A 23,141-nucleotide genomic window follows, 5' to 3' on the forward strand; every position below is an offset into this window, starting at 1 on the left:
TATCAATCGTTCGATTACTACAAATATGTATCTGTGTTACTGATCCCATCCCTGCACGCCTCATTTATTAATATGCATCACATCATACCCGACGTTATACATCGTCACATGCATGTATGCAGTATCAGACTTCAGAAGAACCAATTCATTCCTAGTATGATAGGGCAGACAACGGGTTCTTTGCCGAACTGCCTGCCTGTGCATTCATTCATTAATTCAATCATGCATTCACACGAAGCAAAAGAGATAATGTAGATCTCTAGAATATCGACTCCGAAAATTAAAAGTTTGCCGAAAAGTAGAGATTTGTATCAGGAGAACAGGAAACCCGAGGAGGTGGTCCGAAACTTGGTGCCTCATCATGTGCATGCATTCAATCATTCATGATTATTTCTAGTCTGACAGAGAGAGCGGCTGATTCTTTGTAAAACTAATTATATGCCTGCCTATGTATTTATTCATTGAATAAATCGTGGATATAAAAGGAAAAGAATAATGTCTAGCTTTAGAACAGTGTTTTCGAAGTTTGGAATTCAGGCGAAAAATTTTCCCAGGTATCAGGAGAACAGGAAAACCGAGGAGGTATTCCGAAAATTGGTGCCTTATCATGTGCATGCGTTCTACCCTGTTGATTTATTCCTAGTATGAAAGAGAGAGCAACTGATGCATTGCAGGACTGACTGCATGCATGCCTGTGTCTTTGATCGTTCAATCATGCTTTGAACCAGAGGTGATAATGCAGAGCTCTAGATTGCCGGCCCTGAAAATTGAAAGTTTGTCGAAAAGTAGAGATTTGTATCAGGAGAACAGGAAACCCGAGGAGGTGGTCCGAAACTTGGTGCCTCATTATGTGCATGCATTCAATCCTTCTTGATTGTTTCTAGTCTGATAGAGAGAGCGGCTGATTCTTTGTAGAACTAATTATATGCCTGCCTATGTATTTATTTATTGAATAAATCGTGGATATAAAAGGAAAAGAATAATGTCTAGCTTTAGAACAGTGTTTTCGAAGTTTAGAATTTAGGCGAAAAATTTTCCCAGGTATCAGGAGAACAGGAAAACCGAGGAGGTATTCCGAAAATTGGTGCCTTATCATCTGCATGCGTTCTACCCTGTTGATTTATTCCTAGTATGAAAGAGAGAGCAACTGATGCATTGCAGGACTGACTGCATGCATGCCTGTGTCTTTGATCGTTCAATCATGCTTTGAACCAGAGGTGATAATGCAGAGCTCTAGATTGCCGGCCCTGAAAATTGAAAGTTTGCCGAAAAGTAGAGATTTGTATCAGGAGAACAGGAAACCCGAGGAGGTGGTCCGAAACTTGGTGCCTCATCATGTGCATGCATTCAATCCTTCTTGATTGTTTCTAGTCTGATAGAGAGAGCGGCTGATTCTTTGTAGAACTAATTGTATGCCTGCCTATGTATTTATTTATTGAATAAATCGTGGATATAAAAGGAAAAGAATAATGTCTAGCTTTAGAACAGTGTTTTCGAAGTTTGGAATTCAGGCGAAAAATTTTCCCAGGTATCAGGAGAACAGGAAAACCGAGGAGGTATTCCGAAAATTGGTGCCTTATCATGTGCATGCGTTCTACCCTGTTGATTTATTCCTAGTATGAAAGAGAGAGCAACTGATGCATTGCAGGACTGACTGCATGCATGCCTGTGTCTTTGATCGTTCAATCATGCTTTGAACCAGAGGTGATAATGCAGAGCTCTAGATTGCCGGCCCTGAAAATTGAAAGTTTGTCGAAAAGTAGAGATTTGTATCAGGAGAACAGGAAATCCGAGGAGGTGGTCCGAAACTTGGTGCCTCATCATGTGCATGCATTCAATCCTTCTTGATTGTTTCTAGTCTGATAGCGAGAGCGGCTGATTCTTTGTAGAACTAATTGTATGCCTGCCTATGTATTTATTTATTGAATAAATCGTGGATATAAAAGGAAAAGAATAATGTCTAGCTTTAGAACAGTGTTTTCGAAGTTTGGAATTCAGGCGAAAAATTTTCCCAGGTATCAGGAGAACAGGAAAACCGAGGAGGTATTCCGAAAATTGATGCCTTATCATGTGCATGCGTTCTACCCTGTTGATTTATTCCTAGTATGAAAGAGAGAGCAACTGATGCATTGCAGGACTGACTGCATGCATGCCTGTGTCTTTGATCGTTCAATCATGCTTTGAACCAGAGGTGATAATGCAGAGCTCTAGATTGCCGGCCCTGAAAATTGAAAGTTTGTCGAAAAGTAGAGATTTGTATCAGGAGAACAGGAAACCCGAGGAGGTGGTCCGAAACTTGGTGCCTCATCATGTGCATGCATTCAATCCTTCTTGATTGTTTCTAGTCTAATAGAGAGAGCGGCTGATTCTTTGTAGAACTAATTGTATGCCTGCCTATGTATTTATTTATTGAATAAATCGTGGATATAAAAGGAAAAGAATAATGTCTAGCTTTAGAACAGTGTTTTCGAAGTTTCGAATTTAGGCGAAAAATTTTCCCAGGTATCAGGAGAACAGGAAAACCGAGGAGGTATTCCGAAAATTGGTGCCTTATCATGTGCATGCGTTCTACCCTGTTGATTTATTCCTAGTATGAAAGAGAGAGCAACTGATGCATTGCAGGACTGACTGCATGCATGCCTGTGTCTTTGATCGTTCAATCATGCTTTGAACCAGAGGTGATAATGCAGAGCTCTAGATTGCCGGCCCTGAAAATTGAAAGTTTGTCGAAAAGTAGAGATTTGTATCAGGAGAACAGGAAACCCGAGGAGGTGGTCCGAAACTTGGTGCCTCATCATGTGCATGCATTCAATCCTTCTTGATTGTTTCTAGTCTGATAGAGAGAGCGGCTGATTCTTTGTAGAACTAATTGTATGCCTGCCTATGTATTTATTTATTGAATAAATCGTGGATATAAAAGGAAAAGAATAATGTCTAGCTTTAGAACAGTGTTTTCGAAGTTTAGAATTTAGGCGAAAAATTTTCCCAGGTATCAGGAGAACAGGAAAACCGAGGAGGTATTCCGAAAATTGGTGCCTTATCATCTGCATGCGTTCTACCCTGTTGATTTATTCCTAGTATGAAAGAGAGAGCAACTGATGCATTGCAGGACTGACTGCATGCATGCCTGTGTCTTTGATCGTTCAATCATGCTTTGAACCAGAGGTGATAATGCAGAGCTCTAGATTGCCGGCCCTGAAAATTGAAAGTTTGTCGAAAAGTAGAGATTTGTATCAGGAGAACAGGAAACCCGAGGAGGTGGTCCGAAACTTGGTGCCTCATCATGTGCATGCATTCAATCCTTCTTGATTGTTTCTAGTCTGATAGAGAGAGCGGCTGATTCTTTGTAGAACTAATTATATGCCTGCCTATGTATTTATTTATTGAATGAATCGTGGATATAAAAGGAAAAGAATAATGTCTAGCTTTAGAACAGTGTTTTCGAAGTTTAGAATTTAGGCGAAAAATTTTCCCAGGTATCAGGAGAACAGGAAAACCGAGGAGGTATTCCGAAAATTGGTGCCTTATCATCTGCATGCGTTCTACCCTGTTGATTTATTCCTAGTATGAAAGAGAGAGCAACTGATGCATTGCAGGACTGACTGCATGCATGCCTGTGTCTTTGATCGTTCAATCATGCTTTGAACCAGAGGTGATAATGCAGAGCTCTAGAATGCCGGCCCTGGAAATTGAAAGTTTGTCGAAAAGTAGAGATTTGTATCAGGAGAACAGGAAACCCGAGGAGGTGGTCCGAAACTTGGTGCCTCATCATGTGCATGCCTTCAATTCTTCGTATCTTATCTTAGCACGATGGAAAGAGCAATTGATGCTTTGCAGGACTGACTATATGCCTGCCTATGCATTCATTCATCCAATCATGCATTCACACTCAGTGCAAGAGATAATGTAGATATCTAGCATGCTTGCCCTGAAAATGCAAACTCCAGCCAAAAATGGTTTTTGGTATCAGGAGAACAGGATTGGCAAGGAGGTGTTTCGATTCAGGGCCTCATGTCATGATGTGTTTTTCATATAGGATGTTTACAAGACATGGGTACAGGTGTATAATCAACAAGAATATCGTTAACAATTTCAAAATAGCTGTTTGTTTATTCATAAATCATGCAGGCTGAATACATGTTTCAATTGCTGTGTTGAATATTTCTCGCTATGGTGGAAACGTATCAATAGCATTCAGAACATGTATATACGTAGTGTATTATCGCAATATCGCTTTTGTAATTTCAATAAATACACGTCATGATAACAAAGTTGCTATTCTTACGTTAACTTTCATTCGCTAAATATGTAGTATAATTAATTCCTGTTTCGAAAACTAGGGGATCTAAATACACTGTTTTTTGGATATCAAAGAATGATAGTGAGTGCGTGCGACGTTATCATTTTAGTGCTGGTCCCTCACGGTGCGGCGAGTCCTTGCTGGTTTTGTGTAACGTCAGATATGTATATCTTCTGAATGTACTGGAAAACATAAAATATCTTATTGAGTTTTGGTTTGAGCACAATCCACCCGACGGATTCATGTTGTTTAGCTTGAAAATACGTAAGGGAACACTCAGACAATCAATTTTGAACATATTTAGAATACTGCACGCATGACACAAAAAAACGCAGAAAATCCAAAGCCTTTAACCTTAGACTTTTCTTAAATTGTGCTAAAAAAATTCATACCTTATCAGTCATTTGACACATGCGATGGCTGGTTCTTGTAGATGCTGCACGAATCATCTCGTGTTCTCATTGTCAGTTGCTCCGGTAAAAGTTTATTGCTTTCTCGAAAAATATGAATGAGAGTTTGCGCTCGATGATCAGCAGGTTCTGTATCGCTCTGTGCTTAATTTTGTGCAGGTGCACCTGATTCTGTGCACTTCTCAGCTTTTTCATAGCGATGGTTGTAACTTTAAATACGAAACCACACCATTCGAGTAAACAGGCTCTATTTTATGAGTAACTTCGACTGATGTAAAAACACATTTAAAAGAAGTGAATAGGCGTTTTATTCACAAGAGGCATGTATAGTTACAGTATTCCAGATAGTCTAGTATATAATATTCAATATTTCAATGTTACAATATTAATTTATCAATCCAACTGAATAAAAGTGCAAGCACATTATTGTTCATATCAATAAGAATTTGTTGAGTACCCGAATTACCAACCATAACACCTTACCGAACTGTTTTCGAGCTGCATTGAAATTGTAATGTTTATACCTCACCAAGCGAAAAGCAGTAATACGAGTATAAGATTCATTATCATATATTTATTCATTAAAATTAGGGTATTTTTTTCTATTAATTGCGGTCTCTTTTTAGTTATTCATATATTCAATCATGTCTTGTAAATTGTCCGTTGTATCTCATTTTCTTTCGCACAATCCTCTGAAGGCAAACTCGGAAGTTTTTCAACTTATTCTTAGTACAAGTTTTCTAACTCGACGTTCAATTTATTTTTATCAATTTTGGTTTTCATCTGGAATTCTATTATACCTACGCTACAATTCAACGAGTAGTCAAAAATAAGCGGCGCTTTTATATAACGTTTGACGGTTTATTTTTCATTGGTCAAAATCTATATTGAACTCAACTATTATAAATCTTTATTACAATCTCATTATTATAGTTCATCGAAATTACCCGCCAGAATCAAGTTGCGCGTGACTCGCAGAAAAAACGATGATTTCGAATTTTCAAACTTTGTCAGTATTTTCTTTCTTCTATATGGATATATAACAATAGGCAAATTTTATACCAACTTCATACTCCGATATTCATACCCAAAATCGAGGGTGATATTTAATTATTTTTTTTCACTGTGTAAAACTATCGCATGTCACGGTAATCGCAATTTCGTCTCACGATTTTCATCGATACTTTCCCACTTACGTATTCAGTTATCATGCAGTTAAATTAATTTCAGAAAATTTTTCGTAACACTTTGTTTCAACATCAGTTCATTGTCTCAGTTTGATGCAACATATCATATTCAAGAAACAGCACAACGATATTCGGTAAACAAGTGAAAATAATCTAGCGCACGTAGGGATCTTATGACCATCAGAACTTCAACCCTAATTAAGAACTTTGTGACGTCGATTTAAAATTTACGAGAATATAATCCGAATGATTTGATTAAGTCAAACTCTCGGTGAATATGCAAACCATGCTTCGATATTTCAAGAATTACGAGTGAAAAAATGTAAAATCAAAGAAAAGTGTACGTTAATGTTTATTCTAACATTTTTTCGAATCTTCTGTTCTACTGTGGGCAATCGTTGAATACCTGTACGACTGACGAGGTCGATTCCGACTGAATATCCGACACTGATCGGTGTAAGAAATTTAATTGGAATCAATCGCCCCAGGCGTAGATTAAATGCTTCAGATGAACGTTGAACTGACAAGTCAATTTCTTCAAATGAAAAAGGACCACGTTATTAACAAACGCATTGGTCGTATCGGTAATTTTGTACGTCACACATGCATGCTACTCCTGTAGATATACACATACACTCACAAACGCATGTATACAAATGTACAATTTGTATAAGAGGTAATAATAATTAGATATAGTTACGTACTTTTGAAAGACTATAATTATTAAGCATCATGTTTGTGCAGAACAACTCTACCATATCAGTAGTTGGGTTATTACATCTCACAGTAAATATAGTAGTTGCTATGCTATGTCAGTTACAATGGTTTTTTTTTGGTTTTTTCTTCATTTTTTTTAGTATTTCCTTTTTTATTTCTTTGTGGCAACATGTCAACACTTATAACACAGTTAAGCTATGCACATGTGTACTTTTTATTACGGTCGTGTTCTCTTTTTTTTGTTTCCTCAATTTTCTTGTGTTTCTGAATGTAAGTGACGTGTTCGTTACAAATGTGGTTTCAATGGGTCATTTCAATTGGCATAATGTGTCTCTCCTGATAACGTGATACAGTGCTATTATATAACGTAATTTTTCACCTTCATCTTAAACTTCACATAATTCTTATACGTATAATAATAATTATAATGTATATACATATACACTTCACATTTTGAACCTCATATTTAACATACTTATACATTGGATGTGTTCTTTGTATTTTAAGGAACGCACCGCTATAATTTTCCTCCGTCATTTTATCAATGTATGGTTTATTGAAATACAAATGGCACATCCTTTTTTCTTGTCACTAATAGCGTAACAACACATTCCTTATTGTTCGTACATGGGGTCTCAAAATTTTTATTTATATATACATATATTTATGTATATAGAAATTGATTAATAACTTGAAAATACAAAGAACAGAAAAGGCTTACAAAAATTTATAGTGCGGATTAAAAGCCCGGCGTTGCGTTATTTTTATTTATTTTAAATTTTTTTCTATTAACATCTAGCTGCCGTTTTTATTAAACTGCAGCGCAAGAGAGGCGCAGTATGTATCTTTTCATTTTTTTTTCTTTCGATTTTTTCTTGTAAGTGTTTATATTTTATAAAGGCGGGCAATCAGCGTGGATTATTTACAATAATAATTATCGAATTTTCTTATTATTTATCATATTCATAAATTAATTAGTTAATTAAATCATTTGACTTAGTTATCCTACAGCATAATTAGATCATTTTCCGACCTCACTTTATTCGTTTATAATCTATATTACATAGAAACATCATCCTGGGTCCCGCACAAGTTTGTTCTTTGCAGTAACAGCCTTTGCAAAACACTATTTTCTTTTTTTTTTTTTTGTTCTTGTTTTGTTCGTCTTCGTCTCTTCGATCATTTTTGCAAATTTTATTTTCACTAAATTAGTTATGATTCCAACAACGAGTATTTTTATTCCCATATTTTTTTTTTTTTGCATTTTGTTATAATCATCAGGGCACCGCAGCTTTTTATCTAGCTATACAATTCAGAAAATTGCAACGATTAGGAACATTTGGATACCGTAAATATTGAGAAATACTAGCCGTTGTAATCGCTTACATGATTCTGGCCCACTGCTACATTTCCGGTTTGACAGAATAAAATTTCTTATATAACTGTACAAGAATATAGTGCACAAAAGCATGGCCTGAGTTTCTAGCGAATCCAAACACATATTTCAACTATTTATACAAATTTCTTCAGACTCACGTTTTTTTTTCATTTCAATCGACAAACAATTACTATCGCACTCTGCACGACGCTTACGTTAACGGGTATTCAGATACATAACATTTTCATATTCAATATCATCTGGTGCTGAGAACACCAGGCCATGAAATATTTTATCTGTAACACTAATTGTGATAGTAATGACACAATCCAAATAATGACAATGGTAACAATAATGTATAATATTGATACAATAACGCTCGGAAGTCGGCTGGAGGTGGTATTAACTGAAAACGATAATAAAAATAATTATAGTATTGGTAGTGGTAATGAAAAGTAATGATAATTATAAAATAATTATATTACTTGTTATGTATGAATACAATATCGTTATATATTATTCCCTGCAACCAGCAACAGTAGCAAATATCATTTATTTAAATATCATTACTATTATATCATTATGATTATTATTATTATTATTATTATTAATAATATCAATATCAATATTAATATTATTACTATTATTATTTTCATTATTATTATTGTTGTTATGATTATGATTATTATTATTATTATTATTTATTTATGTATGTTTGCAGCACGATATCAATTATACTGTGATAATAAAAACAGATCTTATAATAATACATTATAATAAATTAATGGTCTAAATTTAGGTTGAATACATTTTTTTTACTAACCTACGATATTACGTGTATGTTGCTATACTCATAATAGATTTCGGTTTCCATTTTTATATTTCAAATGTTCTCATTCGTTTTATATTCAGCATTTTTCACCGAATATAGTACTTATCGTATATTCTGTTTTTCGATCCCTAGATAATGATATTTTAAATTTGTAAAAAAAAAAAAAAAACTACTCTATGAATCAAATAGTACGTACGTCTTACACTTACAGCATAATTGTTAAGTATGTATATGTATATATATATATATATATATAATATATATGTATATTATTTATATCCAATCTTGCAAGTTAAATCGTGTGGACATTAACGATATACGAGTTACCTTATACAGCAATTTTCATTGTACACAACAAAACTACATAATAATTCACTCATTACGTAGTTTCCTCTTCATACACGCACTTTCAAAGTTGATACGTTGTGACGCTCGGCGATAGAGCATCACGCTAATATTTGTCATATCACCTATCGTCGCAAGCTCTCCTATTACTTGGCATAAAAAATAAATTCCTATTTGCTACGTGTGTGATGATTTTTCTTTGAATTTCTTTAGTTTTTTTTTTTTTTTTTTTTGATAATTAATTATTTCTTTTCATACTGTACACTGAAGAATACAAGCTCTATATAGCTTTTGAATGCCTTGTGGATACGATACGCTATAAATTTTCTCTTGTCTCGCGTTACTCTTTTTTAATATTTAGTAATAATTCATTAATTATTGATTTCTCATATGTACAGACTTCATATCTTTTCTTTCTTCATATTATCTTTCTTTTCTATCGTTTCCCTTACTTACATTTTCTCCTCGTTCACAACAATCTGATAATTCCTGGTCGGAGAATATTAAGTGTACTATTATCTTCGTTTTCAATATCGTATATCGTTTAGTTATTAATTTTGAATGGTTTTGTTTAAACAGTACTCATATTAACTACTTGATATAACGTGGCGTCTGACGCGTGATTATTAAAATTCAGAAGCTGCTGAAATTTAAGATATTATCATACACCTATATAAATACCTATAAACTCTTACACAGCTTCAAGGAATGTCCGAGCAATTTCTATCACGAAAATTGTCAGTGATATTTTTTTGATGAAGAAATCATCGTTTGTCTGGAGACATCGCAATTATTACACCTAACACCGCGACATATATTATGTGATAATATAGTCAAGTACGAGTTTTCTATTAAACATTTTTTCTGTTCACATCTTCAACTATTATTTCTGGATATCATACGTAGACTCTTTCGGAAATACATTCATCTCATATCCGTCGTCGCGAAAATGGCGCTGAATTTACACAAGGTTTTCGATATTTTCGGAATGATTTAATCACGTTCGATCGAAATCGTATTGATTATCCTTACACATTGAAATGGTTTATTTTATTTTTTTTTTGTTTCCCTTTCATTTCGTTCCAAAATCATCACCACCCAACAGTTATGAATTGTATTTTTCCTTCGCTTTCTCGTTTTTTGGTTGCTTAGAAAAATCTTCGAATTATTACTAATGTTTGCTATAATTGGAAACTTTCGTTCCGGCGAATCTTGACAGGCAATTTCTTCGACTAATTATGAGATATGAATTCCCGTTTCACATAGATCACGTTTGACAATCGAAGAAAATTCAAATAACTCAGAAGGATAATACAGAGAAGAAATACGAGAAAATCACGAATCGATCGATGGGTGCAAAATATGGTGACGTATTTCCACGTGATTTTTGTCAAATTAACACAGACACTGCAATAACATATCAACACTAAGCCTTGTCCATTATAAGTTTCATATAGCACGTTCCTGAATTCACGATTCGAGGGGGATGGGGGGGGGGGGGGGGGGGACTTATAACGACACCAGTGCCGAATTTAAACAAGATTATATCACCCTATGATACAGAGTATTTATTTAAGAATTGCTTTCCCAGCGAGCCAATTGTATGCGCCTGGTATCCAAGGACGGCGAGAGTAGTGATCGCAGAGATGCACTAGGTGGTGATCCTCCAAAGTATTTCAAAGTCAATGGAGACTGCAGATGTCTGTGTCTGATTACCTCTCGCTCTGCAGGTAGTGGCCACAGTTCCTGTAAAAATAATAATCATCGCTTTCGATATCACTGTCGCATATACGTAATATGGGAAAAAAGAAGAAACTTTTGGACATTTACCTGCAGCGAGAGAGCCTCATCTCAGGATTCACCCTGCTTGTTTCTTCGACCAGTAAGGGATCCGACGAGAGATTTCAGAGTTGCGCCGAGACCGCGACCACCGGGAGTATTCAAACTACTGGCATTCCTGAACCCCTGAGGATGTGCGTCCAGGCACTTTTGGTACCTCAACTGAAATAATTCGATGAAAAAAAAGAAAAAAAAAATTCATACATAACGTGGAATCGGGAGAGTCGGGTGAATTTTAATTGCGATAAATAACTTTATCTCGTTAAGCGACGAGTGCGATATGAACTGTACCTTGCACGCGGCTTCGATAGTCTTGCACAACGCCCCGCTACTTGGTTCGCAGTTGAATATGTGAGCAATGAATATATCCTGAGCCGTATGCATGATGAAGGCACACTGTTTGACGTTGCGCCCAATTCCGAGAAACGACAGATAACGGACCCGACATTCGGTAATGAGCTTGTCATCCTGTTGAATCAAGATTCATTAGCACGAATTATTCATGCACCAAAAACACATGCGCAGCCATAAAAGAGAAACTCACGTTTGGTGTGAGTATGGAGATCATGCTCGGAGCGACAGCCACATTAACGTTTCGCCATTGATCATTTGGAGTATTTGTAACCATTTGATCTATCGCATCGTTTAATACATCCATGCCACTCGCCTGTGATACCTGCATAGAACCCAGGTACTGAGCCCTCAATACTTTTTTCGGCTCCTCCATGGGAGTCGGAAAAGATTGTGCTGAAAATACGTTACAGAGTTATTGATTTCGATTTTCAAATTGCAAACCAAAAAAAAAAAAAAACACGATTATGACTCGAATTTTAAAGACTCCATCATACTCACTGACGAGCGCCTGGCCATTTCTATGGAATCGTCTGTGTTCCGTTGGAAGATTCGTTGGTCTAGTAGCCAAGCTTGTTCTTCCATTGATGTCTACTGGTTTTGCTAAATTCTGATGTAGCGATCTCTCGATCATTATTTTCTTGCAGATATCCCGTAACGTGTTGGCTATGGTGCGGGCTGGCATGTCGCAACGGAAAACGTGACACATGTGCTTCCGCGTCGATCGGTCCCGCGAAACGTATGCGAAGTCCCTGATTGTTTTAGAAGGAAGACAAAAAAAAAAGCCAGGTGAGTTCGGAAATTCAAAGAGAGAACACACGGATATCATGCCGGATCAATGGATTCTCATTTCTCTTTCATTCACCGGGAAGACGGCACCATAATTCGCAGGTGATTATCCTATAACGAGCAGGCTGAGAAATTTAAGCTCTAAAGTCATGCGAAAGAGGGACCAACGATTCGGTTCGTGATCGTAACGTGCATTTCATTATGGTATCTTCTCTTCGAGTACGAAATATAACGAGAATATTGCGGCAGCATGCAATTACCCATAAGCAGGGTTTGTGCCATTCAATTTTCATTGAAATTTTTTCAAATTACCTTTCACTGTTGTGTCCATCCACGTGAAAAGAAAACATGGAAGAAACATCGATGTTAATGCTACTTGTCACAAGCTACTCAATTGTTAAAATCAATCGATTTCCGTACAACTAAACGCTTTTTATCAGTTACGGTAATAATCACACATTATTTTATTGAAAGCTACCGACACGATGAAGTGACAGTTTGAAGTGCGATTGATATTCGCTCTCTTGACACCTTCGTACGGTTGGAATTGAGTATTAGTCGGGATCACTACGTAAATACGGGGTGAAATTTTCACCGGTTATTCGGATTATTTCTTATTTTGCTTACCGTCCGTTGTCTCTGCCGACTCCCCATACTCTGACGGAATGGATTGGCTGAGTATTGAGTACGGTCAAATTTTCCGGATCTATTAATTTTAACGCACCCTCGTTCAGATCCATGAACAAATCTTTTCCCTGCAACGTTCATGGGCAAAATATTCAGCACAATAACGTGGAATACGAACAATGACGAATGTGAAATAGATAAAAGAATGAACAATCGATCACTCACGTCTCCCCATCGTCCCACCACGTCTAGGAGATCGTTTCTTCCCAGGGATAAATCGACGATGCATTTATTGACTGCCTTGCTACTTCTCTCGGGGGTCAAATCGTCCTCGGAAATTTCTACCCACCCCAACGAACGTACAGCGAATCTGATGGCCCTATCTCTACCCTCGGTGTCGACGCGGGCCGGATAACTCCTTCGCCTTTGATGATAAAAATGATGATGATCGTTCATTTTTGTCATGGATTACAATAAAAAAAAGAAACAAAAACTCACTTCAGTGCGAGATCCTCTTTTCTTTTATTTTCCAAATCTTGATCTAGCGCTGAACTTGTATTACTGCGGGTTACTGTATTCACCATTCCACCGATGGCGTGAAAATTATTTATCTAATTAGAAAAAAAAAGGACGAAGTTTTCAGATGAGTCGTCACTCGTTACACGTTGCAGCTTCTGAATAATTTTTTTCACTTCATGGGGAAAAAACTTACACTATCGTTATCCTTAACTAAACTTCGGCGAGATTCTGATTTAGACGGCAGCGGAGCTTCGGGTGGTTCCCTTTGGATGGTGCCGCTTTTTATGTGCCAGTAATACGGACCGTCATTGTCTGGAGGCAGTTCGCAAGTGATGATAATTTTGATAATTTCCTTACGCAAGAACGAATCTCAATCGAGATAATATCATGCACAGATATATCAATTACCTTCGTGCTTCTCCCAACCGACCGGCAGATTCTCATCTTTGTCTTCTGAATCTACCGAATCGATGTCCGCATTGGGTGGAATTTTTTCCGAACTCGGTTGCAACGGCAAATCTTTTTGGTCCTTGTGCTCCTTTGGCTGACGACGTTTCACAGGAACTGCGTAAAGGTCGCTGTTCAAGCCACCTTCGACGTGAGGTACTCCACCCATTTCCGTTTCGTTGTCAGGCTTTTCACAGTAGCTGGAAATTGACAAAAAAAAAAAAAAAAAAAAGAAACGGATAAAATTAATACTCGCAATAATCATACCGATATAATAATACTGTACGAGTAATTAGTAACACTTTTACTAGCGGTCGTTTAGAATCCCGGTTGTGTTATATGTTTTTTTTTTTTTGTAAAGAGACGGTAAAAGATCGTTAGCGTTTAAGAGGTTTTTAAGCGAACTGAGTGACCCAGTTCAACAGATTATCGTCTGCGATTAGGTACACAGGGTAAATAATTATAGCTGAATCATACGTATTGTAAAATAATAATAATAATAATAATAATAATAATAATAATAATAATTTGTGCGAACGTTCGAGTGTAAAATGAAACTATAGATAAGATGAAGGAAAAAAAAAGATTAAAATTAAAAATAATTTCTCGACGATATAATGATTTGTGAAAGGAGACCTAGGCGCGGGGTTTCATTCCTCAAAGTACGTATAAAGTAAACCGGATTGATGGGCAAAGTGGTGAGTCGCAGCAGCAATTACCGAGCGCTAATAGAGGGAAACGGTAATTCAAGGTATACGGGAAATTATACGGGTGGTACCAGGCAACTAGCTGAAGTTAACAAGCATTAATAGGCGGAAAGCAATGTCTAAAAGCTGCAGCGACGTCGAAGCAAAGTACTCAACTGCTGCAACTGCTGCACTGAACAACTCTACGGCGCCGTAGTGGCTGACCAAAATGCTCTGGAAAAGGGGAAAACTTTTACCTCCGAAAGCTCCCTGTTAAATTAGATAACGCACAAATTATTGCACTTTCCGAATATAGGTATATACCTTCGTATAAATTTTCACATATAGATATGTATATATATGTATAACATCACATATACACCCGAGTGGAAATGCATAGTGCAGGGCTCTTGATTTATCGCTATCATACGCTCGCGGCTATCTCTCTACCGAATATGCTACCCTGCGGCGAGGGAGGTGGAAAAAAAAAAAAGAACAAAAATTTCCGCCGAGGAGAAACTTTGAACTTCGGGAAAACTTGATTCGATGTTGGATTGATTAAAAATATTTCTGCCGGGGTTTGCCCGTAACCGAGCTTTATTATATTTCACGTGTAATTATAATCCCATAATTATTCCCTTGACATTTCGAACCACTCGCCGGTGTTGTATGAACAGTTTAAATTTGCTTGTGTACCACGTTCGTATACTGGGGCGATGTACTTGTGCTTCCGAAGACAATACACAGCTCCCTACCCTCAGTTGTTGTCGAAATTGTTAGCGTTTTTGGTTGCACAAAGTGCTGCGAACCCTGAAAATTCCTAGGGTACGTTACAACAGCCCCTCACACCAAGGACACGATGACAGATATTAATGACTTTTAGTTCAAGAGTCGAAGTAGTCTTAACCCAGCTCCTCCATTGTATACGGTATAAAAGCAGCCTCTCACCTCGCCTAATCCAAGTCTATTAATTCTGGTTGTACGTTTTTGCCAGGTGAATAACCGGGAGAGAAAGAGAACAAAAAAAAAGAAGGAATCCCATACAGATCTGTACAATCGTTTCAAACCGCGAAATTTTTGTTTGCGGAGTAAAACGTACTATGAAGTGTTGAAAAAAGATTGATAAGACGCCAATCGGAAACGATAATCGAGCAAATAAAATTCAAACGCTCTCGGCCGACTTCCATTAGGCGGAGAATTTTTTCATTCCGTTATTATGTCTCTCCTTTTAATTTTTTCTTCCTCCATCCATTTGAAGTGGTATTATTCCGTAGGTTTTAGCTGCAGCGATAAGTCAGCCGCAGCTGGATCGTGACTTGTACCAGTTACAGGGCGTTGAACCGTTTTGCTATTCGCTTATAACCTCTGCTTCGATTACCACGGGCAATAGTTCACCCCAATGCAACGCAAACTACCCCGTATAACGTATACCAACCTACGGTGCTATAGATTGATAACAGGGACGGGAATTGGTATTTTAATATACATACGTACAACTCGTACGTTACGTACGTCATACATAATACACCCGAACGTTAGGGTAGAGGTATACTTATACAGCATATGCGCTGCATGTTTGTCAGACACTTCGCAGGTGAGTCGAGTTCAACTTCCGTTTCTATTCCGTCAACCTGTAATTTCTTTCTACATATTTTTTCTACGCTCCCTTCTTCTTTATTTGCTTTTCTCTCTTACTCTGGAAATAAGCCCACCCCACGCCATTCATACAACCCTAAGGGTATACCCCGTACACAAGGGTTGTAAAAGTTTACGAGCTTCGTGTACCAAGAAAATAATTCAATCGGTCATTTCAGAAGGCCAATGAGGATTGATTGACTTTCCTAGAAACCCTAACTCGTTTATACACCACTCTAAATACCGAGGAGCTTGGACCGTTTCGTACGAAAAAAAAAAAAAAAAAATTCCAGATATCGTTCAGGGATTTATACGCTAATATCTATAACAAAATATCATTGGCATAAATCAGGGATTTTCATTCGATGGGGTTTCTCGTTTCTTCGTACAAGGGAGGTGCGGGGTGCGTGTAGACGACGCTAATCGGTGTCGAGGTAATTTTTTCACAATTTCAGAATCAACGCTACTCATCGATCCGGATTCAAAAGAGGCAAAATTGGGTAGCTTACAAGACTATCTCGTGACAGATCTAAATGGATTTAAAACTACGGCAATTATTCTGTGGCTCTAGTTTTACACAGAAGTAGAATGTAACACGTTACGAGAGACGGAGGTGGTGGTTTTCAGAAGAGAAGAGAAAAAAATTAAAAAATTAAAAAATCAAACATCACGGAATCCTCTACAGACTCGGTAGATGCATCGGCAAGCACGATAATTGGAGTTGAGATAGGCGCTAAAGCACAAAAAAAATATGTTTCAAAGAGAATATTGTATAATGATAGAGTAAGTTGAGTGAAATATTGTAGAGAGACGTAGTTAGTATACAAGAAAGAGAAATAGGTTAGTAGAAAATTTATCACATAAGATAGGATCGACAGAGAGATAAGCGAAGATTATCATCATTCAATATTTTACAGCCTACAACGAAAGCTCAACGTAAAGCGTCAACGAAGATCTTATGAAATCTCTAATTTTTAAGAAAAATTTCATCAATTCACACGAACATTAACCGGCGTGTATGATTATCTATTCAATGATTCTATCAATTGATTCATCCGTAGGAAACGCAGCCCGATTTTTTTATCGGGTTTAGAAAGATCGTCGCGGACTTTTGGTGCCAAATCTCGAGCTACGTCTGTGACGTTGAATTGAAAAAAAGCATCGTATTCTCATTATCTGGTTGGTTTTTCTTTCATGCTAGAGTACCAAAATTATGAACGATATGCATTAGTGACGAGAATCGGTACATGGCGGAGTAGAAGCTTCCAAAAGTCACGTGACACAAAAACGCGTATTAGAAGACGCAACGAAAGCCGACAAACGTACTCCCTTAAAGTGGCGGCGGCTCTTTCCGTTAGATCTTCAACAAGATTGCCGATAGATCCGACGGAATCCGTCAACGAGGAGGCGCTAACTTGCGTAGAACCCTTTGATCTGTCAGAACGGCCGAGAACATGAACGTGAGGATTGCCGTTGAGGGTGTCATCGACCAGCGTCGACTCCTCCGCTACACCCTCATTGCTGTACCTGAATCACACGTTGTCACATTACAGATATAAGTAAGAAAAGAAATGAGGAATATAGAAGGGCGGGCGAACACAATTGTTGTTTTTTTTTTGTTTTTCATTCGTTAATTTTTTAGAACTACACAAACAAGGACCCATGGAAAATCGTCCGCGTCTTTTTTTTGGGTTCTTTTGTAAGTCCGCTGATCAGTTTAAGTAGGAGGAGTCTATAATTTCGTACGTATAGTAATTTCGTTGATTTAACGACAGATAGAAACGGCGTCTTGCGAAGGGATGATTCTAGCGGTTCGTTTAAACGGGGTCGCGAACCCTGTCAATGTAATTAAAGGATCAGCTAAGCGGTTTGGTAATTAACGTAAAGTTAAGTGTTAGCTTCCTAGGAGAAGTGTTAGTCGAGTATTACACACGCACACCATGCGGAATCATTAAAGTTTTATTAACTATTAACCTCATCAAGACGAATGCCGTATAGCCACATAAGCGGCACCCACATGCGACGTGTAGATTATTATTATACAACCATTTTACCTAACTTAACATCCACCGCAGCTATTATATCGGTTATCCTTTACCGTAATTACTATAATCACTTTTATTTCATTCGAATAAATTTCTCACCAACAAAAGACATAACAAGCGATAATTGTTTGCCGGTAGAATTTCGGAGGGTATAAAATTATTTCCCGAAACATTGCAGAGCGAACCCATAGATCCGTGAAAGGGTATTCGAAACAATTTTTTGGCGTGAGAAAATTGAAACTGGTTAACCGGTAAAAGCGAGAAGATTTCCTGAGGAGATTATTAAAGACCGCGCGCGAAATGGCGCGACGTATACGGTGCAATTCGCGGATATTTCCCTACAGAGAACTCGGGCGAAATAACGTAAATGGCGACGGTGCCAAAGGGTGAACTTTGAAGAAAATTGTCGCGAGGACGATGTCGCATTTTCACCTCAATTTACCTAAGCAATAATATATTTATATAGATGTACTCGTTATGCCTGATAATTTTGATGCAGGACTTTTTGGAGATCGACTCGCGATTTTATGATTCTTCGATATTTATCAAGTCGTTATCACAGCATCCCATACAGCCGAAACCCTCGCCCGGCTGTCCGTTCGCGTCTATACCTCGCGACAGGTATCGATTTTCAATTTATCACGTATACAGTTCGAGGGACGAATACTCGAGTTTCTTCCCCCATTTTTTTTTTTTTTTTTTTTTTATTTTTTTGTTTTTTTCTCTTCTCTTTTCCGCCCTTTTTTGTACATGTGCGTGTTTTTCCCCCCTCAGCAAGGGATCTAGCGGAAATTCGAGAAATGGCTCAGAAGGAACAGCAGCCGTTAAATAATCCGTGGGGGTAATTTTCATCCGGTTCAACGGTTCGGAGTTTATACGAAGTTAGAACCAATCGGGATATCGAACGGTACATAATAATGTATCGCGTAACTTCAGACGTTATTTATCGAGCGACAGTCGCGTATGACGTTGTACACGTAAACGATCGGAGACGAAAAAAAACTATAAAATGATAATAGTAAATTTTCGAAAATAGTTTCACGTCGTCTCCAGATGGCCGATGCCTCCGCCGTACTGCAGCGAAAGTTTCCTACGTAGCGACATTTTTTCGCAACGATTCACTACACGTATGCACCGAACTATAGCCAGGTGTGTAAAATCCTTCGTACGTTTCATCTCGTTATAACGGATAGTTATGAGATATCGCGAGGAATAACATCAAAAGTATTACTTCATCGCTAAAGCAAGAACCAAGGAAAGAAATAACTCATAAACTCGCTTGTCCGGACTCTGGGCGTTGGTCTTGACCCAAAATCCATCCGTATATACCCAACTACTGCGGGCTATACTGTGCCGTACACGCGTTAAGTTATTATGTATAACGTAATTCAACGCGCGCCTAAGCTACAGGTGATGACGAAAATGATGATGTACGCGCGATGCTGACATTCGGTACAGACGGATTTCGAACGTTCGAAACGATCACGTGTATACACGGAGCTGTTATCGGCCGACAAACTTACGGAGGTGACGAGACGAGTGAAAATTGAAAGAAATAGATTCTGTTCCGAAAATTGTACTTTTGCGATTCGACGTGTCGTTGAATCGGGCGTGAGTATTCAGCGTTTGCATTTCGAGACTCTCGATTAGAAACGGCTGCGAGAAGAGTTCGAGGTGCGTAGAGGGGGAATATGTTAACCAGGCAAGGTCCCATACGGAATCATTCGTAGAGCGTGACAGGTGACATTTGAAATGGGCCCCACGTGGGCTTCGATTTAGAAAAGAGGCAAAAAATATATCTCCCCGATGCAATCGAATCAACATTCCGAGGGACTTGGAAATTGAGATCTTCAATCAGCCTTCTTCTTAAGAAAATTTCCCCGTGAAATTGAAATTTCACCGTTTCTCAGACTCGCTACAACCGTATCCGTCACAGCGAATCGGGGAGGAAAAAATACATACCCTACTGCCTACGAATGGAAAAGATTCTTTTTCTTCTTTTTTTTTTTTGCAAATATTTCACTACGAACCACTGGTGGGAGTATGCTTGTCCCGATCTTCGGCGAATCATGAAATCGCGAAAGCGACAATTTTCCTAAGTTCAAAATTCATGCCGTGTACATGGTCCTCCGGTGACCCGAAAGCGAGTCAAGTTTGGCAGTCAATTAACCCATAGTGATACCTATAATTGCGACCAACGGGGCGACAAATTAGCCCAATGGGTTCGCTCAGGGCGCAGGTAATGCGCCAATTAGCGAGGTGTATGCTCCTCTAGCTACAATACCTCCGTATATTATTTATATTCGCCTGCGTAATTAACGTTCAGGCGTTAATTATTCGAAAGAATTTTTGGCTCCTAAGCGTTCGCGAGCAAAAATACCAGTCCAGCAATTTTCATAGTTTTCCACGTTTAACTACGATCGTCGTTGAATAAATTCCCAGGTGATTTTCCCGTGTCCGCCGCTTGATAGGAGCGCGATAAGTTCACTGGAAAGTCACCGGGATACATCATCGTCGGCTCGATTTGCGGTACGGCCGAGTTCAATAAACCTCACGAAATTCACGTGTCCGTTGCATATACACCGACCCGTACCCGCACTCACCGTTAATGGAATTCCATAATTTAGTTGGAGACTTCTCTACGAGGTCACGATGATCGTCCTAAAAGTTTGATCGATCTTCGCGGACGCTTCGCGTACAGCGTCCACGAGTCGACGCAAAAATCTTATCGATCACGAAAGCGTGCAGAAATTTCTTTGACTAAGTTTCATTCCAAATTCATTTCACGTATATTCGGAGGGTCGACGAAGCGATATTGAAAAGACGGCGATTCAACCGCGGTCAACTCTGTAGATTCGAATACAGTTAACTGGCGATCCGTCCGTATACGGTGAGCGAACAACCTTGCGATCATCCGTCACTTTTGTTCGCAGTTTACCGTGAGAACGTCTTGAAAACCGCGACGGAATGAGAAGTGACAGTTAGTTGGAAGCAGGTGTCATTAAAATGTATAAAACTTAACCGTTCTACTCGACTTGTCAATTTTTATTCGGTAGACCGCGCTCGCGAAGCGAGAGGCAACGTTACTTGTCAGCAGCTCGACTTTGTCACAATAACTCGCACGCGATAACGTATCAATCACCGCGTAAAAAGATTTAAAAAAAAAAAAAAAAACAAAGGTGGAAGAAAAAAGGTAAGATAAAGTCCCTCGTATATATATACAGGTGTTGAATCGCTCGTGCGTGGTTAACACGACGGTACTTTTACGGTCGTTACATATCGAAGAGTTTTGACGTAGCTCGGGGAATTTCAGCGACCCTGCAGTACACCGATCGACGAGGAGAACTAAAACGTGAGGTAAAAAATGAATAAACAACGATCGAGGTATGAGAAGGGTGTGCAGGGATGCGTTATGGGGCATTTATATCCGTACGGTCGATCGACGCTATTGAAATATGTTATCGTAATTATGGACCATTACGAATAAATCGGGCGTAACAACGCCGGTTATCTGAGACCGTAAGTTTTTGAAGAGCCTTTCTTTTTTTTTTTGTGGGGGGCCATGAATTGTCGCGGAACGATACAATTCTCTACCTAATGGGATGTCAAACTTTTACGACCTGTACCTCGTCCTCGCGCTATCCGAACACCTGTTTTTGGATTTCCGAAACCTTATGATTTTCTTTTAGTTCGTTTTGAAATTCTGAACACGACTCAGTTTTTCGATATCGATCGTGCTCCGGAAGAGGGTGTGCGACGAGTATAGGGAACCGTTAATTTTAGTCGTCCGTAACCTTCGGGTTCGCGATTAAGTTTGACACGGTTAAAAACAATGTCGGGTTATTTGTCCCGACGCAATTTCAGGGCTGTAGACTGTACACGGTGCAGGTCGTATGCAAAGTATGCGGGTGGCAGCGGGTGCCGTTATACACGTGTTGGAAGTTTGCCCAGTTTACGAGGGAAATTCTGACGCGAAACTCGCACACGTCTAGATTTATTGCTTTTAGAGAAAAATTACTACTCCAGAATATCCGGGGCATTAAGAGTGCGAAGGGTACGCCCGTATATCCTATCTAGACAAGAGAAATATGAGCCGTTTATTGTAACCCGATTATAGAATACTTCGAAGACGCTCGCTCGTCATGCCGATTATTTATTGTCATGCAAAACGACCGTTCAGATCTAATCTCGACACTTTTCACACGCCTCGAAGGAGTCGCCTCCGGAGTCAATGTGGTTTTTCTGGAAGGATGTTGTTAAACCTGTTTTTTTTTTTTCCGTTCATTTATTTGCAACGAGAGTCCCAAGGATTTGATGATCGGCGACTCTTACCTCGTCGACCTCCAAAGTCAATGGGCATACGTGGCGTATATGAGAAAACGACGCCCGCTGCATTTGAGCCTCGAGATAATTGAATTTCATTTTTATTTTTATTTCACGAATGTGTACCACAAAGGTCGTTGAAGGTGATTAATTTACGGAAGCTCCGATCGCATTCTCGACGAAAGGAGTATTTGATGAAATAAAATACAATTTTCACGTACAAATATTCGTCTGCCAAATTTATTTGACAATTATTCGCATGTTGCAGATCGAAGAAATAATCTCCAAAGCGACGTCACTTTCGACGATTTAATTTTTTCTTCTTTCCCCTAATCAGTGAATAAACCCTAACAAAGTGATGGGTGTTCGCGTTATTAGAAACGCCGATTTCCGAATGAACAATTATTTTACCTCTTCTCTCTTCTCGGTTAGAGTTCGAACAGTGCGGATATTGTCTGCTAAAATTGAATCGCGTTCTTGTGAACTAAGATCTTAAATTTCACAAGGGGTAAAAAAAAAAGGAAGAAGAGATGTGGAATGAAAAGGAAAGAGAAAAGGCTACGATATATAGAGGGAGGTTGTAGAGCGAGAATCAGAAAAAAAAAAGAAAAAAAGATCCCACGAGTTTCATTCTTCGGAGAAAAAGAATGAGTGAAAATTCGAATCGAAAAAGCAAGAGGCAAGGGTGCGGGTGTATACTTGGAGGTCATA

General features: G+C 38.5%; 1 protein-coding gene across 10 annotated transcripts in view; it reads right to left on the reverse strand.

Annotated features, from left to right (window-relative positions):
- Positions 1–6,598: 6,598 nt before the first annotated feature.
- LOC105689169 (protein Fe65 homolog) overlaps positions 6,599–23,141 on the reverse strand; it is a 138,188-nt gene continuing 121,645 nt past the window's right edge. For 8 of the 10 annotated variants that reach the window (XM_020854142.2, XM_048656049.1, XM_020854143.2 and 5 more), the window contains 12 exons: positions 17,389–17,589; positions 13,703–13,941; positions 13,488–13,606; positions 13,274–13,386; positions 13,001–13,199; positions 12,776–12,903; positions 12,461–12,466; positions 11,861–12,111; positions 11,553–11,755; positions 11,300–11,476; positions 11,000–11,170; positions 6,599–10,915 (listed from right to left, as the gene is read on the reverse strand). In XM_020854142.2, coding sequence (XP_020709801.2) covers positions 11,021–11,170; positions 11,300–11,476; positions 11,553–11,755; positions 11,861–12,111; positions 12,461–12,466; positions 12,776–12,903; positions 13,001–13,199; positions 13,274–13,386; positions 13,488–13,606; positions 13,703–13,941; positions 17,389–17,589 — 1,786 coding nt within the window. In that variant the 3' untranslated portion in view covers positions 6,599–10,915; positions 11,000–11,020. The remainder of the gene's footprint in view (positions 10,916–10,999; positions 11,171–11,299; positions 11,477–11,552; positions 11,756–11,860; positions 12,112–12,460; positions 12,467–12,775; positions 12,904–13,000; positions 13,200–13,273; positions 13,387–13,487; positions 13,607–13,702; positions 13,942–17,388; positions 17,590–23,141) is intronic. The other 2 variants (XM_048656051.1, XM_048656048.1) reach the window with 2 other exon arrangements.

Source organism: Athalia rosae, chromosome 5, assembly GCF_917208135.1.
Source record: "Athalia rosae chromosome 5, iyAthRosa1.1, whole genome shotgun sequence".
NCBI classification, from domain to species: Eukaryota; Metazoa; Arthropoda; class Insecta; order Hymenoptera; family Athaliidae; genus Athalia; species Athalia rosae.